The 14,385-nt window shown below is 38.1% G+C and overlaps 3 protein-coding genes and 1 long non-coding RNA gene across 10 annotated transcripts in view; 1 reads left to right on the forward strand and 3 right to left on the reverse strand.

The window, feature by feature from the left end:
• The window catches only part of Cap (Cbl-associated protein), a 70,983-nt gene extending 62,023 nt beyond the window's left edge, over positions 1 to 8,960 (reverse strand). For all 7 annotated transcript variants that reach the window (XM_083087819.1, XM_083087818.1, XM_083087811.1 and 4 more), the window contains exon 1: positions 8,514 to 8,960. In XM_083087819.1, the coding sequence (XP_082943945.1) occupies positions 8,514 to 8,609 (96 nt within the window). In that variant the 5' untranslated portion in view covers positions 8,610 to 8,960. The remainder of the gene's footprint in view (positions 1 to 8,513) is intronic.
• Positions 8,961 to 9,162: 202 nt separating this feature from the next.
• Positions 9,163 to 10,469, reverse strand: LOC145964786 (uncharacterized). Its single transcript, XR_014436555.1, has 3 exons — positions 10,071 to 10,469; positions 9,904 to 9,984; positions 9,163 to 9,562 (listed from the first exon to the last, which is right to left on the reverse strand). It is a non-coding gene; the product is annotated as an uncharacterized LOC145964786 (long non-coding RNA).
• Positions 10,114 to 13,330, forward strand: Pus7 (pseudouridine synthase 7). The gene is made up of 6 exons (XM_083087858.1): positions 10,114 to 10,522; positions 10,599 to 11,093; positions 11,167 to 11,643; positions 11,726 to 12,380; positions 12,448 to 12,599; positions 12,677 to 13,330. Exons 1-6 carry the CDS (start codon positions 10,441 to 10,443, stop codon positions 12,853 to 12,855), a joined length of 2,040 nt encoding a protein of 679 aa, XP_082943984.1. The 5' UTR covers positions 10,114 to 10,440; the 3' UTR covers positions 12,856 to 13,330.
• Positions 12,978 to 14,299, reverse strand: Eif3k (eukaryotic translation initiation factor 3 subunit K). Its single transcript, XM_083087887.1, has 4 exons — positions 14,140 to 14,299; positions 13,706 to 13,925; positions 13,405 to 13,624; positions 12,978 to 13,335 (listed from the first exon to the last, which is right to left on the reverse strand). Exons 1-4 carry the CDS (start codon positions 14,190 to 14,192, stop codon positions 13,178 to 13,180), a joined length of 651 nt encoding a protein of 216 aa, XP_082944013.1. The 5' UTR covers positions 14,193 to 14,299; the 3' UTR covers positions 12,978 to 13,177.
• Positions 14,300 to 14,385: the final 86 nt, after the last annotated feature.

The following is a 14,385-nucleotide window of genomic DNA, read 5'->3' on the forward strand; positions in this document are numbered from 1 at the left end:
GCGAGGAATCGCTGCCACTGGCCCAAGAAACGACGGCGCGGTCGCCTCGACGCGGCGAAGGCATATGGGACCCTCAGGCCCGTCATTACGAGGCTCCATCGAGATTCCCAAGGAAGAACGGAGTGCGCGGAATACGCCGAAGAAGGCGGCATATTCAATGATGAGAAGGGAAACATTCCCTTGCGCAAAAGGAAATATTTATGATCAAAAATCATAATTAAAAGAAATATTTCATAACCCAATTTTGGTACTTTCAATATAATTTGCTTTCATATATAATATATTTCTACTTTTAATTGAATATCAAAAAGTTAAAAATCTTTGATTAAAATTGTAGTAAAATAAAAAAAAATAATTTAAGGCAAATAAAAATTGAACAAAAGTAATAAAAATTTTAAAATTGATTATAATTATGATAGATAAAAATAAGAGAAAAAAAGAAACGTGATAAAATGAAAATTTTTAATCAAATAAATATCTAATCCTAAAGAGCGCAGAGATAACGAATCGTAAATGATGAACGCGGTTTTGGGGCCTCGACGATACCGGACACGTTCCTGATCACTAACTCGTTCTACGACGATAAGTATCGAGAGTAGACGACAGGGCTGCGGAGAGGCGTAGTCACACAGCGGGGCCCTGTTATGCGGGCGTAAGCGAACGCTAGTTCGAAACGGGGCGAGCACATTCTCTTTCTCAGAGAGGGCAAACGTCGACAGGGAGAATGCAGGCGCGAACGAGCGAGTGAGTCACCGACTCTCTCTCCCTTTGCCGGAATGACCAATGAACTAAAGAGCGCAAGGGGCCCCTCTTGCACCCGCGGAACGTGCGCCACCGCAGACACACAATCGTCGTCATATGTATGTACAACATCGGGGTCGTACGAGTGGCTCGTCAAAATGCTATTAGCGGCCATTTGCCCCTCGCCCATTCAAAGGCCCCTCGAGCTGCGGAAACGCGCGCGGTCGCGACGAGTCACCGCGAGAGGTGGCTGACCTTCATCGCTAATTCCTAAGCGGAGTTTTGACATTATGCAAAAAAATCATCCTGAACCCAGTGACCTAAATACCCGCTGTCGTAAATGGCAAGCTTGAGTCTCGTTTGCATTTTTTGAATAAATTTTGAGAAGGAGCTTTGCTCTTTAAGATTTTTTACCTCGTAGAGACATGAGTGACTATGATAATGGACGGATCAAAGTGCATTCCTCACATAAAATATGCATGTACGTTCTCTCCTCCCCTCTTCCTCCACCGTCTCAGAAAGAACGTTTCAAGATCGCCGTAAACGTCGAGTATATTGTATAATTGCCATCGCGGCAATATATTCCCTGACCTTGTCGTTATCACGTTCATAGCGGTAGAAACAAAGGTGTTATCAGGTGCTCGGAATTGCGCCGTCCATTATTCATTAGACAGCGGCGGCGGCGGTGGCTTTAGCATTTATTTACGCGCCAAACGCACGGCCCGGAGATCGTCGGGGCAAATTTATGGCCAGACATCAAACTTGCGCTTGCGATCGAATGCACACAGTTATTAAATCCTTGGCAACAGCCGAGCAGCGTTTCGCCTCTAGGGACGTCTAGGATTTAATGATACTCTGACATCACTTTCTTCATTCGCCACTTGCATGAGGATATACGTAATATATTCTCATCGATTAATTTATCATTATAAAATCTCGCTCTCTTAATTATCCTTGAATAGTGAAATATCTCTATCTAAAGAGATTCTGGAAGGATCTCTGGAGAAGGATCTCTTCTTTAGATAGAGATATTTCACTATTCGAGGATAATTATGCAATTTCGATATTAGATTTAAGAAGATTTCTCTTCTTTCTAAAGAAGAGATCCCTTCCTAATAATATCGAAATTGCATAATTCGTGGAGCCACCCGTAGTGATACCCTTGGCCATCGATACTAGCTAAGATAAAGATAATAATATTCGCTATCACAAAGATATCGTCTCGTTGAATATATCGGGACATCCCTGGGGCTGATGCCGCAACCATTGGCGTAGCCAGGTGTCGGGGCGACGACGCCTACTCTTATGCAGCCCGGCGTGCGGGCTGCAAGCGCGCTGCGCGAGTCTGCAGGCGGCGGCGATCGATTACTTTTACGGGCGGAAAGGAGTAAAGCGCGCGACGGCTCCACCTCGTGCTCTCCAAGATTGAGAGAGAGAGAGAGAGAGAGAGAGCGGGAGGGAGAGGGGAATGTATTAATGGCACAATGTTGTCGTTCCCGTATTCGTAGTGCAAAGTACTTGGACCGAGTTACAAGTTTCTATTAATGTCATGTCTCGAGTCGGGGTGCGTTACTTATCGTCGTTAACGGTCTTGTTGCGAAGCTCGACGGCTTTCATGCCGTCACGTTATTACGCTCGCAGCTTTGAACAATGAATTAAGCCACGGCGCAGCTCTCGCGGCTCTGCTCCTCAAACCGCAGCGAAATGCTGGCGCGAGTAACGCAATTTGGAATTGTAGATTGCAAAGTTAAATGCCCTGATTTTCATCCGTTGTAAATCGAATCATTCGACCGCGCGCGCCGGACCGAGCGTGCAAGATGCTCAATCTCGATAAGCGAAACATCCAAATGACAATTTATGTTCAATTAATATAAGCCCGCGCGCGTCTATTAATTTATTTCATTATCGAAAACTTTGGCATTTCGGGGAGGCGAGTATCACTGCTGTTCTGATTATTATTCCCAATTATTGTTGGGCGATCTCGCGCGGCTGTGATAAAACATGCCGCATAATTCGAACGGAAGAGAATAATTCTCGTGGATCAGAAATTCGACCGCGTTCAATCAAAATGATCGACGCGCGCGCGCTTTACATTCCTCCAAGAAGCAACTCGCGTATTAATCGAATAGTGCGTATCGAGCTGGACGCATACTCGGTCTGTGGCGAATATCTATTTTTAACGGACGCGTTGTATCCGAAGCGCATTCCGCATTCGGTCCAATTTGCATCCGGCAATGCCTGTCCGCCGATTGAACGGGAATCCCGCCATCGAGAGGATTCGTCATTTTATCCGAGAACGCAAACGTACCGATGAAATGACCCCGTGAACGCGGGAGATAAGTGTGAATTAATGGTCGTTTGCCCCGGGGTCAGAGAGCGAGCGCACCAAATTGATACCGAGAGAGGGAGGTAGACGCATAGCTGCTCGTTTCTAATGCTCGATAGTCAATAAACGATCGTCTATGTACGCCGGAAAAAAATTGCACCGAGCTTCTTAACCCTTCGCTTCTCGCGCTCCGCCCACAACGTGTATCTTACTTGCGTGCGTCGAGAGATGTCAAGTCGCGATCATTCAACCGGCGGATGAATAGGCACGATAGCTAAACGAGTTAATATCACGATAGATATTTTTAATAAACGAGATGAAACATCTCTCTCGCTTTCAAACACGTCCGTCAGATCGAGAAAACTAGTCATTAAATCAACACTCGATCTTCGAATTTGTCTACCGAGAGAAAGAAAGTAATTTCTATAATATTTAATTAAAAAAATATGTTTCCCGTCTCGAGTAGATTTAATGTAAAAAGCCGCGTGGCGTGTAATTCGCGCTCATCTGAAACGCACGAGCATCGCCGACAACAAGCGCGCGAGAAATAATAAGATTCGTTGGATAATTTATTTGCCTCCGTGATAAAATCCGTTATCCCAGCTCCGTGGATGAGAGCGGACGTTTAGCTTAACTCGAACGTTACATTACGAGGCGAGCAATGGCGTATCCGCAACCGGTGGTGCAACCGAGCCGCTATACGTTGCTATTTACGTGTCTATTTTCGTTGATTAACCACCCCGTCATCGCTCATCATAGCGATAAGCTATATTCCGCGCGCATAGAGATCGAAAATGCCGCGATTACTTATACATTCGACACGCTCCAAGGAGAGCCTCGTCGTAAAGAAGTTTTAAGACGCACGCGAAATTACAAGATAGGAAAAATATGCGAATAAATTATATCGTACTTTCTCTCTCTCCACAGTCTATAATGCAGTCGATTGCAAATACGTGGTATAAAGTTTTGTTTCTGATACCTTCCTCAAAAGAAAAAGGAAGCTACAACGCTGCCGATCGAGAGGCGATAGCTTCGAGCTAGACACTTTGTTCAAAGTTATATCGGCAAGTTTGAAGCTTCATTGTATCTTGCGAGGAAGAAACGATTTTAAGTCCCTTCGTCGGGACTTAAAATTCCGATGCATGTATGTTTCGAGAATTAATAAATGATCGAAGACAGCTCTGCGTGGAATTCCGTGTGCAAAGTCGATAGCACGTGACCGGTTTCAGTTTAACAGAAAACGAAGTGAGTCTGACAGGCGGTCGGCGAACGAAATATATTCACGTGCGAGCATTAAAATGAAACATCGCCGACGTAGGAACGCGAGAACTAGAGACCTAGGATTATGGAATAGAGCCTTAAAGTGGAACTTTAGTCCCGATGAAACGTGTCGCTCTTTCTCTCTCTCTCCCAGGACTTATTAACATTTATAGCATAGATTTAACGGCGGAAATGTGCCTTGTAAATTTTGATTGCAATTTTGCGACCCTCCAAAAAGCGTCGCAAAGGACGATGTCCTCCTCGTGTTTCGTCCTTTAATCCTCGCTAATGTGGCAGATTCGTTTCAGCGAAAATTCGACTCACGAAAATTATACAAATTGCGCCGTTTCTTTACTTAATAAAAGATTATACACTTTCTAAATACGAGAAACATATAATTGACATTAAAATCGCGCAGTCTCCATTTGAATATGTTGTATCGTTAAAGTGCTCGTAATCGCTAACAGGGTCACCGTATTAAGCAAGACCATCGCAGGACGGAAGAATAGGACGCAACCTTTAATCCATTTGCGCTCATAAGCATAAACTGCCTATTATCGCTATAAATGTTCATTCTGACGCGAACAAAGCGTAGTCTGAACAATCGCTCTCATCACGAGTATTTAAATTTTCAAATTTCCCTAATAATCGCGATGATCATTGAAACGGAATCCAATAGTTCGCGGAGAAAAAATTTTGATTAAATTCTTACGCTCCTTTTCGCCGGCGTTATATTCCCGCACAATTACTCCAATTATTACAAGCATCTTTCCTTGATTGAGACGACTCGCCCGTACAAAGATTAAAGAAACTGTCGGCGCAAAGAAGGAAAGCGTCAAAGTAATCCATAGTCGCGGAAAAAAAGCAGCCTTCGAAGATGACTTTCGCAGCATAGATATTCTAATAATGCCGGTTAAAACAAGAGCTGTTTTGTCTCTCGCAGCCGCAAAGTGTTGTACAATCGTACCTACTAATTGTCGCAGCATGAGACAACACACTCCTCTCGCATTACCGGTTCACACGCGATTGCGTCACAAATGCGTGCCAGTTTCTGCGGCCTTGAAAACGCGATGCCAATGTCATGTGATATCCTTCCCTTTATTTTTTTCATATTGCTTGCATTTGCAGTTTGTCACCTTTAATGTAACTTAAAACGAGAGAAAGAGAGAAAGAGTTGCTTCATTTTTCGGTTAGGTTACTCCGAATTTTTTGCCGACAACGATACGTCCTACATCCGAGAGGATATAAAACGTACGATATGAAACGTTAATACCGAACACGTGCTGCTCATTCGAGAGAGAATAATTTTCTGCATAGACGGCACTGATAAGCGCTTAGAGATCATATATGAAAGAACGTCGTTGTATCTCTTCGTCAAATAACATATTAACCGATTAAGCTTCGAATTTAAGCTGTGTACACACGTATCAGCGCGCAGTTGTCCGGTCAGTAACATCAAGATAACAATGTACGAATAAATTAATTTTTACCTGGCAAATTTATGCAATCATCGCGTATTTATTCATAGAGTTAATTAAAATTTGGTTCGAGTAATAATGTAAGCACGCTTATCATGCTTAAACAGTTATTTCTGTTACAAGATTTAAATAAATGCTAGACTTTTAAATGCCATTTGCTCCGACGAGTAAATCTTAAGGTTACGACGATAAAATCATCACTATCAAGGAAAATGTGGAAATTCCTTCGAGAGACGCGATGATGTTTCACGAACTGAAAATACGGCGTGAATTACCGTAATTTTAACGCGACCTTTGACCCGCATCAAGAGAGGAAGAATGTTTTCGCATCCCGACTTGAAGCGTATTTTCCGCGTTAGCGCAGTAAAATGTTATATTCATGTCACGTGCCTAATATGCAATTCAAACAAAGTTCTGTCTCACGGCTTACGTTGCAACAATTTGCGTGCTTGTAACATTTATGAATCATCGCGTCACAACATCTCATCTACGTTACATAATAAAAGGTCACGTGTCGTGCGATAGCGAGCAAGTTACACGTGGGAAGTATCTTCGAAACTAACATCAAAATTTTTCAATGCAAATTATACGATTTACGTGGAAATATCGACATTTAATTGATTAAAAATAGTGTTAACTGTCTTGAAATATAACGCGTATCAAGTCAAGCAACACCTACGTAGATTATAATACAAGATCATCAGATTTGAATGATTAAGAGAGGTGAAGACGTCAATTTAGAGATTGAAACGAATATATTTACGGAAATACGCGCGCATATTTCGCGGCGTGTATTTATTAACTCTACTCCAATTTTATCCACGAAGAAAATTTAGCCAGAGGATCCGCGTGCCAGAATCGATCGCATCTCGCGAGAGACAACATTCGCGTTATGTTCATAATTTAAGTCGAGCACGTGGTCGACCCGAGTGCCGCCGATAGAATAAAATGAGATTCGTCAGCATTTACGATGGCACACGTGGCAACGGTAGGAAAGTCACGCCAAGGCTCTTATAGAGCTGGCCTTCGCCAACAGACCCAACTATCGAATGTCTGAAATTGTAGCTAGCCGACCTAGCGCGATAACTATTCGTGTTATAGTCGCAATTATGCGTTGTCTTTCTCTCTCGCGATTACAGAAGTCGAATAAATTACTTCCGCCGCAATCGGATTTCCTAGAGAGTGCGCTTGAAAATAATTTTTATTTTTCACGAATAAAAATAAATAATCTATTGAACTGTATAAAATAATTTTTAGGCAGGTATTTAAATATTGAACACATTAGAACGACATCAAAATCTTTAAAACACTGTCCTAAATCTTGTTTTCTTTATCCTTTTTCTTGAAAATTATTAGTTATGTTATCACTTTTTCAACATGTTCCAAATTGAATGAATTATGAATTATGGATCGTTCAATTTAAAGAAATTATAATTTTATCAGAAATTATAAATGTCAAAGTGTCATAAAAATTGATTATTCAAATTGTAATAAAAATGCAACAAGAGCTTACTCAGCAGGAAGCATCGATCAAAGTGAAACATGAGAAAAAAGTGAAAAAAAAAATTATTCTAATTCTGACCCAACATTAAGAAAAAGGAGCATAAAGATAAGCAGATTTATCCTATGATTTCGCAATTGCACTCTCCTCTTTAATTCGCGTCGGACAAACAGGAAATTCCAATATAAATTAAGAGATCTAATCGAAAGTAAATAAATTGCACAATCTATCGGCCAATAATAAATATATGATGTACGATAATTATTTTCGTTCTTGTAGAGAAAATTTGTTTCTTGTAAAAGAGAATTTTTATGGCGAATTTCTACTTTCTCGTAAACTAAATAAAGCAGATGAAAGTGGATATAGATTTGCAGTGGTTGCCGAGAAAATTATGGTGGCGAGTTCAGTGATAAAAGTATACGGCATGACACGGGCGGATCGATGCAACTTTTTCCACTTACGCGATTATCTCGTTTCACCACTCACGATAAACGACAAGTCCAAGATGCGCTGTTAAATTGGATAATAATGAGGAAAAACCTTTCTCTCGAGTTTTTTTTTTAATAATACATTTTTTTTCATCGGCGCTTTCGCGATAAACGGATGTAAGAATATCCGACGGAAATTTGACGAATTAATCGACACGATGTAATGCGATGTAATGAATAATGATAGTGAGAATTGCATGGAAATTAGCTATGCCCCCATATAATATTTGTTGGTTAATAATTACAGCGATATATGTATCTTTATAAAATATTCAAATTGTGACATAATTATGGTTACATTTCCAGTATCACTTGACTTTGTGTGTGTGTATCCCGTTAAACATAAATCATATGATTGACATATCCTGTTCTATAGCACACATAATACACGCGGATAATTATTATCATTAATAATATTATGTACGATACTTCGTTGTTACAATTCCATTTCAAAATATGAAATATAAAATAACAAATAATATATAGTGTTATGTGTATATCACGTATTTCTATGCGAAATCTATATATATATATATATATAATGACCTACAAATCATTTCAAAAGAATAATCATAATCACGTGATCACGTGATAAGAAAAAAAAAAGAGTATCCGCGAAATAAAAAATCACTCCATATAAATTTCTTTCAACGTGTCACTTTTATTATTATTGTGCGATCACATGATTATGAAAAACAAATATAGCGAAATTCACTCACTCTAGAGATGCGCAGAGGTTGATGTGTGTCGCATCCACCGTGCATGCGAAAGCCCCAGGGGGATCCGCCGTAGAGGGTGACTTCTCTGGCGCTCATCCCGCGTCGACAGGCAGCACCGCGTCGTTGACACACGCATCCGAATTTCCCGCGTCTTATCTACGCGTACTTCGCATCGCGAATAGCGCCGAATTCAGAGCGAGGCGACTCGCGTCGGCGTCACGTACCTACAAAGATCGCACGTAAATCTGTTATCTGTCACACTTATCAAAATTTCCCTCGCGACGAGGGCAGAGGAGCGAGGACGAAAACCGGGCGCGCGAAACGCGTCGTCGATGACAGCGACGACGACGACGACGACGACGTATGGACGCGATGACGCCCACTGACGGAAAACACAACGTTAAATCTCGCGCGCGCGCACGCGCGCGACCCGCACTCGTCCGTGGCTCGCGTTGAACTGACGGCGGCGCGCATCCTCCTTCCCCCACTCCTCCGCTGCCGCGTACGTCGTAATTCGCGCGTGTATCCGTCTCCCCCATCGCCGCGAATCTCGTGCGCGCGCCGTCCGTGGTGGGAGGAAGGGCGCGTGCTCACCTTCAGGACCGCTTCCCTTTGTTTTTATACTTGTCGCATGTCACGACTGCTCGCTTCTGCCGCAACTTTTTATGGATCGTTTAACAACATTCGAGTTTTAGATTAATTATTTATGAAGCACTTTTTTTCTGGGAAAAAATCCATTAAAAGGCAGCCGGAAATTTCGAATTTTGCGGGGAGCTCATAGATCCGATCCTGTATCTTTCCCTCTATTCCTTTTTTTTATCTGCCACGCGCTTACCTGGTTGTGATTATCCCGCGTACGTGTTTTATCGTTGTTCTCTCGCACGTCAAGATGTACTCTCGGGACATTTTCACGCCCGATCAACGCTTTCTTCTTTTTCAAGTATCTAGAATGGAAGAATTCGTTGCACTCTTTTGTATTCTTTAGCAATTCTACGGTGATTCGCTTTTCTACTGCGAAAAGGGAAGACGGTCCTTTTTTTCATGATATCCTAAAAAGTAAAACATTTTGGTTAGATTTAGTTGTAAAATAAAAAAATTAATAAATATTTATATACATAAACTTTCTCCTAAATTTTTTTTACTTTATATATACATATATTTATTATAGTTATTTTCGTATATAAGCATCATAATATATTTTATAGTACATATATCTATAGTAAAATAAGATTGGAAGCGATCTTAAAAGCCATTGTCGCAAAATTAAACGAGGGAAAGGAAGATAGGTTTTATGCATTTTTGATACACATAAATAATTCTTCCTGTATATTAAAACCAAATCTGGAATTTTCTTGTTTTTACTATTATATAACCATTTATAATTGAGTACCTTGTACAGTGTGCAGATAGATATATATTTCCGAGTATTTGCGCACGAAGAGACCGAAGAACTTGCAACAATAAAATGGCGCTAAAAATTAAAAGAAATATGGCGGCAATTCAACATTAGTGACACCTTCAAACTACTCCACGAAACTTGAAATAGAATTGCTTTACCAACATGCGGTCAATCGAAGATGAAGAATTATATCTCTCTTTCCTTTTTATTATTAAAAAGGTTAAATTTTAAAAAAGAAGAGAGATAACGTAAAAATTTCTTTAAAATTTAAATTGAATTTGATTTTTAAAAGTTAATTAAATCTGACAATGAGAGTAAAATTCAAAACCATGACAGAGACAGAGAATAAGAAAGAACATGGCAGCGTTCTCTTCTCAACACGTGTTTGTTTGACACTGAAGATATTCGACTTTTAAAACAAACGCAACAGTTGCATTTGGAAAAATAATCTAATTTATATATATACTAGATGTAAAGTATATATTAATCATAAGCGATAATCACAGATTTTTTCCAAACGCACTCACAATGTCTGCTGATAATACCACTCTTGCGAATAAAAATTTTGCCAAACGAAAATATCAAAATAATAAAAATCGCAATAGGAGAGGTAATTTATCGCTTATTACAGCAGTAAATATTTGGTATGACTCTACAGCTGTTAAAAAAATATTATTCTTGTTAAGGTGGTTGCAAGGACAATTCTGACCGAAGAGGTTTTAAACGCAATTTTGATCAATCACCAGAAGAAAATGCAAAGAAGAACAAGTTAGATGTTGGCATTAGACTGAAAGAATGTGATTTAGGAATTACCGAATACATCAGCAAACATCCTGGTTTTTCTGCAATAATTAAAGAGAGATACACTGACTTCCATGTTAATGAGATAGACCTCGATGGACAAGTAGCCAAACTGACTCATCAGAATATTCCAAGTGATTCAAATGATAATGTAAATATCGAAGATCTGAAGACAATGATATCATCGGCGATATGGGATCAACTGCAAGTTCTCAAGGAAAATCCTTCAAGTACAATACAAATTGATGTAACAAATATAGACAAAACTGAACGCAGAATTATTCATACAATTGCACAAAATTTAGCAAATGTTATCAGCCAAACAACGGTCGAAGATGATAAGAAATTTATCACGATTATTCCTAAAAATACTAAAACTGGTAAGTTCTTGAGATATTATAAAAATTTGTTTATATCTAATTTATATACTTTTTAATTTCTCCTATATCACAGATCACAAGATACGCAAAGACAGCAGAATAAATTGGAAAAACCGTGATGGCGATTATTGTCACTTTCTATTGCATAAAGTGAATATGGATACAATTGATGCTTTAAATCAATTGGCCATAAATCTGCGAATACAGCCCAACAATTTTACTTATCCCGGTACAAAAGATCGTCGAGCATGGACGACTCAGTGGGTGAGTTTGAAAAGGGTAGATGCACGCGACATACTGAGAGCAAGTAAAAGAACGCATGGCGCATATGTAGGAAATTTTAAATACGCTAAAAACAGCCTGAAATTGGGCATGCTACGTGGCAATCAGTTTAAAATAGCATTAAGAAATGTTTGCGGGACAGACGAGGAGATTGAGCAAGCGATGACATCATTGCGCGATAATGGTTTCATTAATTATTATGGTTTACAAAGATTTGGTACAGTAGCTTCTATACCCACACACGAAATTGGGAAACGTTTACTTCAGGGTAATTATTATTGTTCTCTATATTATAATACATAGCATTTGATTTAACAAATATATTACAATAATTTTATTTATTTAATTAGGTAAATGGCATGAAGCAATTGAATTAATTCTGAAACCGCGACCAGGAGAACAAGATAAAGAATTAGCAGAGGCTAGACAGATTTATGCAGAAACCAAAGACGCCCATGCCGCTTATGCAAAGATCAAAAGAATCGATAAGATTGAGGCCCGACTTTTGAAAGGTCTACAAGTGTCGGGCGAAAAAAATCCTTTAGGCGCACTCGATTCTATACCTCGAAATATTCGACTAATGTACATTCATGCTTATCAAAGCTTTGTTTGGAATCATATTGTGTCGAGAAGAATAAAACAATTTGGAACAAATGTAATTGTAGGTGATCTAGTTTATGATAAACAAAGCTGTCAAGAGAATGTAACTGATGAAATTATGAATTATCCTTTAAACGATGGTGATGTCAGAGAAACTGATGTTATCTCTTCTGAAGAAATAAATATCGATCCAGAAGCAAGTAAAACAAGTGAAGAAAGTTTGGAGCAAAATAATTTTTCAGTAGTAAAAAGTCTTAAAGAAGAAGATTTACCAAATTACACTCTAGCTGATGTAGTTATGCCTCAACCTGGGTGGAAAGTTACATATCCATCGTATGCTAAAGCTTGGTATGGCGAATTTTTAGCAAAGGATGAATTAACTACTGATCTTAAACAAAATAATAAGTAAGTGTTTTTATCTGCAATTTTAATATAGCAATAAATTATTACTATCATTTGCTGTCCTTTCTAGAAAATACAGTTTAAGTGGTGCCTATAGAAAAATATTACAAATTCCAATAAAAGTGTCTTGGAAAATTATGTATTATAAAAATAAACATGATAATCTTATTTTATCTGATATTGACGAAATGAGAAAGCTTGCATCTCCGCACAATGATCCAGGTAAGCTGTTCCATTATTTATATATTTAAAAAAACATTTATTTCAAAGCATTTGCATTATATTTATATTATTTTCAGATGGAAAGAACAAAGCATTAATCATTGAAATGTCTCTAGAGCCCAGTACTTATGCCACTATGGGCTTGCGTGAAATTTTAAAAAATGATACTTCAGCAGAAACACAGGTTGCTTTATCTGCTTCTTATGATACAGAGAATGTACAGTCCAGTACAAGTACTGTAAATGTAATTGTATAAACTCAGATAAAATTGAAAAAAATATAAAAGGAGAATTGAGTTCCAAAACGAATCTGCTCTATAAAAAGGAATAAAATAAGGAAAATAGGTGATATGAAAAATATATCTTTAAAATGTCAAAGTTCAGTGTAAAAAAAAAAATTTTTATAAATCATTAATACATATATGCATCTAATATAAACATATATATACATGTATTCTATATAAAATTGTATTAATACATATATGTATTTTTTAATGAAACCAACACTAAGGATTAACTTATCCAATAAAAGATTTTAGATGAATAAGATTAATTTATTAAAAAATAGTTGCCGCTCCTTTATAAACAAGCAGCCATCAAACCTGCCACATTTTCAAAATCAATTTTTTCAGTAATATTTTTAGTCTTGATATTTTCATCTTGATTTGCAATGAAAATTATTGTTTTGCTCTCTTCCTTCCAACCATACTTTTTTACCCAATGCTTCAATGTTGCATCTGCAGAAACATAATATATTTTATCATTGTGTAATATTAAAAATATAGAATTTTATTTTAGGATCATACCATCCACACCACCAAGCAATTGTGCCAATAATACTTTATCTATTGTTTGAAATGTGATACCAACTACGTGACACACAAACTTTCTTATTGAATCCTGAAAGCCTACAATTCTATCGCAAAGTTCCGACATGGATAATACTCTGTCCCAAAAATGCTGAAAATCACATCGTTCCAAGATATCTCCCAGATACATGATTTGACTAATGGGACTTTCAGACATCTAGATATTTACATAAAATATATAAATATATAGCGCATTTTCATAAAAAAAACTATTATCTTATACTTTAATCAAACTTACTAGCTTTTCGCTGAGTAAACACTTGCACAGCACAAAGTCTGTATGCGGAAGATTGGTTAAAGCTTTAAGTAGTATCTGACAGGTAATATCCATATTAAATCGGTGTGGATTTAATTGATAGAGCTTCAAAACAGCCAAGTTTGCCTCCAAATCATAAGCATTCTCCCTCGATTGTATTTCCACATACTTCTCTAATGTTGTGAGGTTATCTGGATTGTATCTAAAAATATATGTATTTCAATGTAACAGATAACAGATTAAAAAGAACAATTAATTAAAAGTTAGAAGAACAAATAAACATACGCGATATTTCTAATGAATTTTAATTCTTCATTTCAGTGCAATATTTTCAAGAAACATTAGCAGTTTCGTTAAAGAGATTATTTACACAGACAAGACACTATGGAAACAAGCATAAGAAAGAAATATCCTACCTTTCGATGCCTTTGAGCATTCCGGCCACGGTTTGACGCATTGCTTCAGCCATTTTCGTCAATGAAAAATTTCAGCTGCAATAAAATATTATCGATGTGACTGAAATGTGTTTTAGATCATATAACCTCAACACACGCGCGCATGGAGACCATAGAAAAAAAATTACAAGCATTACAAAATGAAAGGATGGTATTTTCAAGTGGTCGGGTTTAATAGCTCTAGAATAATTTTCTAGATGTTATTGA

Source organism: Camponotus vicinus, unplaced genomic scaffold (genome assembly GCF_025532165.1).
Source record: "Camponotus vicinus isolate PSW18456_S1 unplaced genomic scaffold, iyCamVici1.0 SCAF_14, whole genome shotgun sequence".
NCBI lineage: Eukaryota > Metazoa > Arthropoda > Insecta > Hymenoptera > Formicidae > Camponotus > Camponotus vicinus.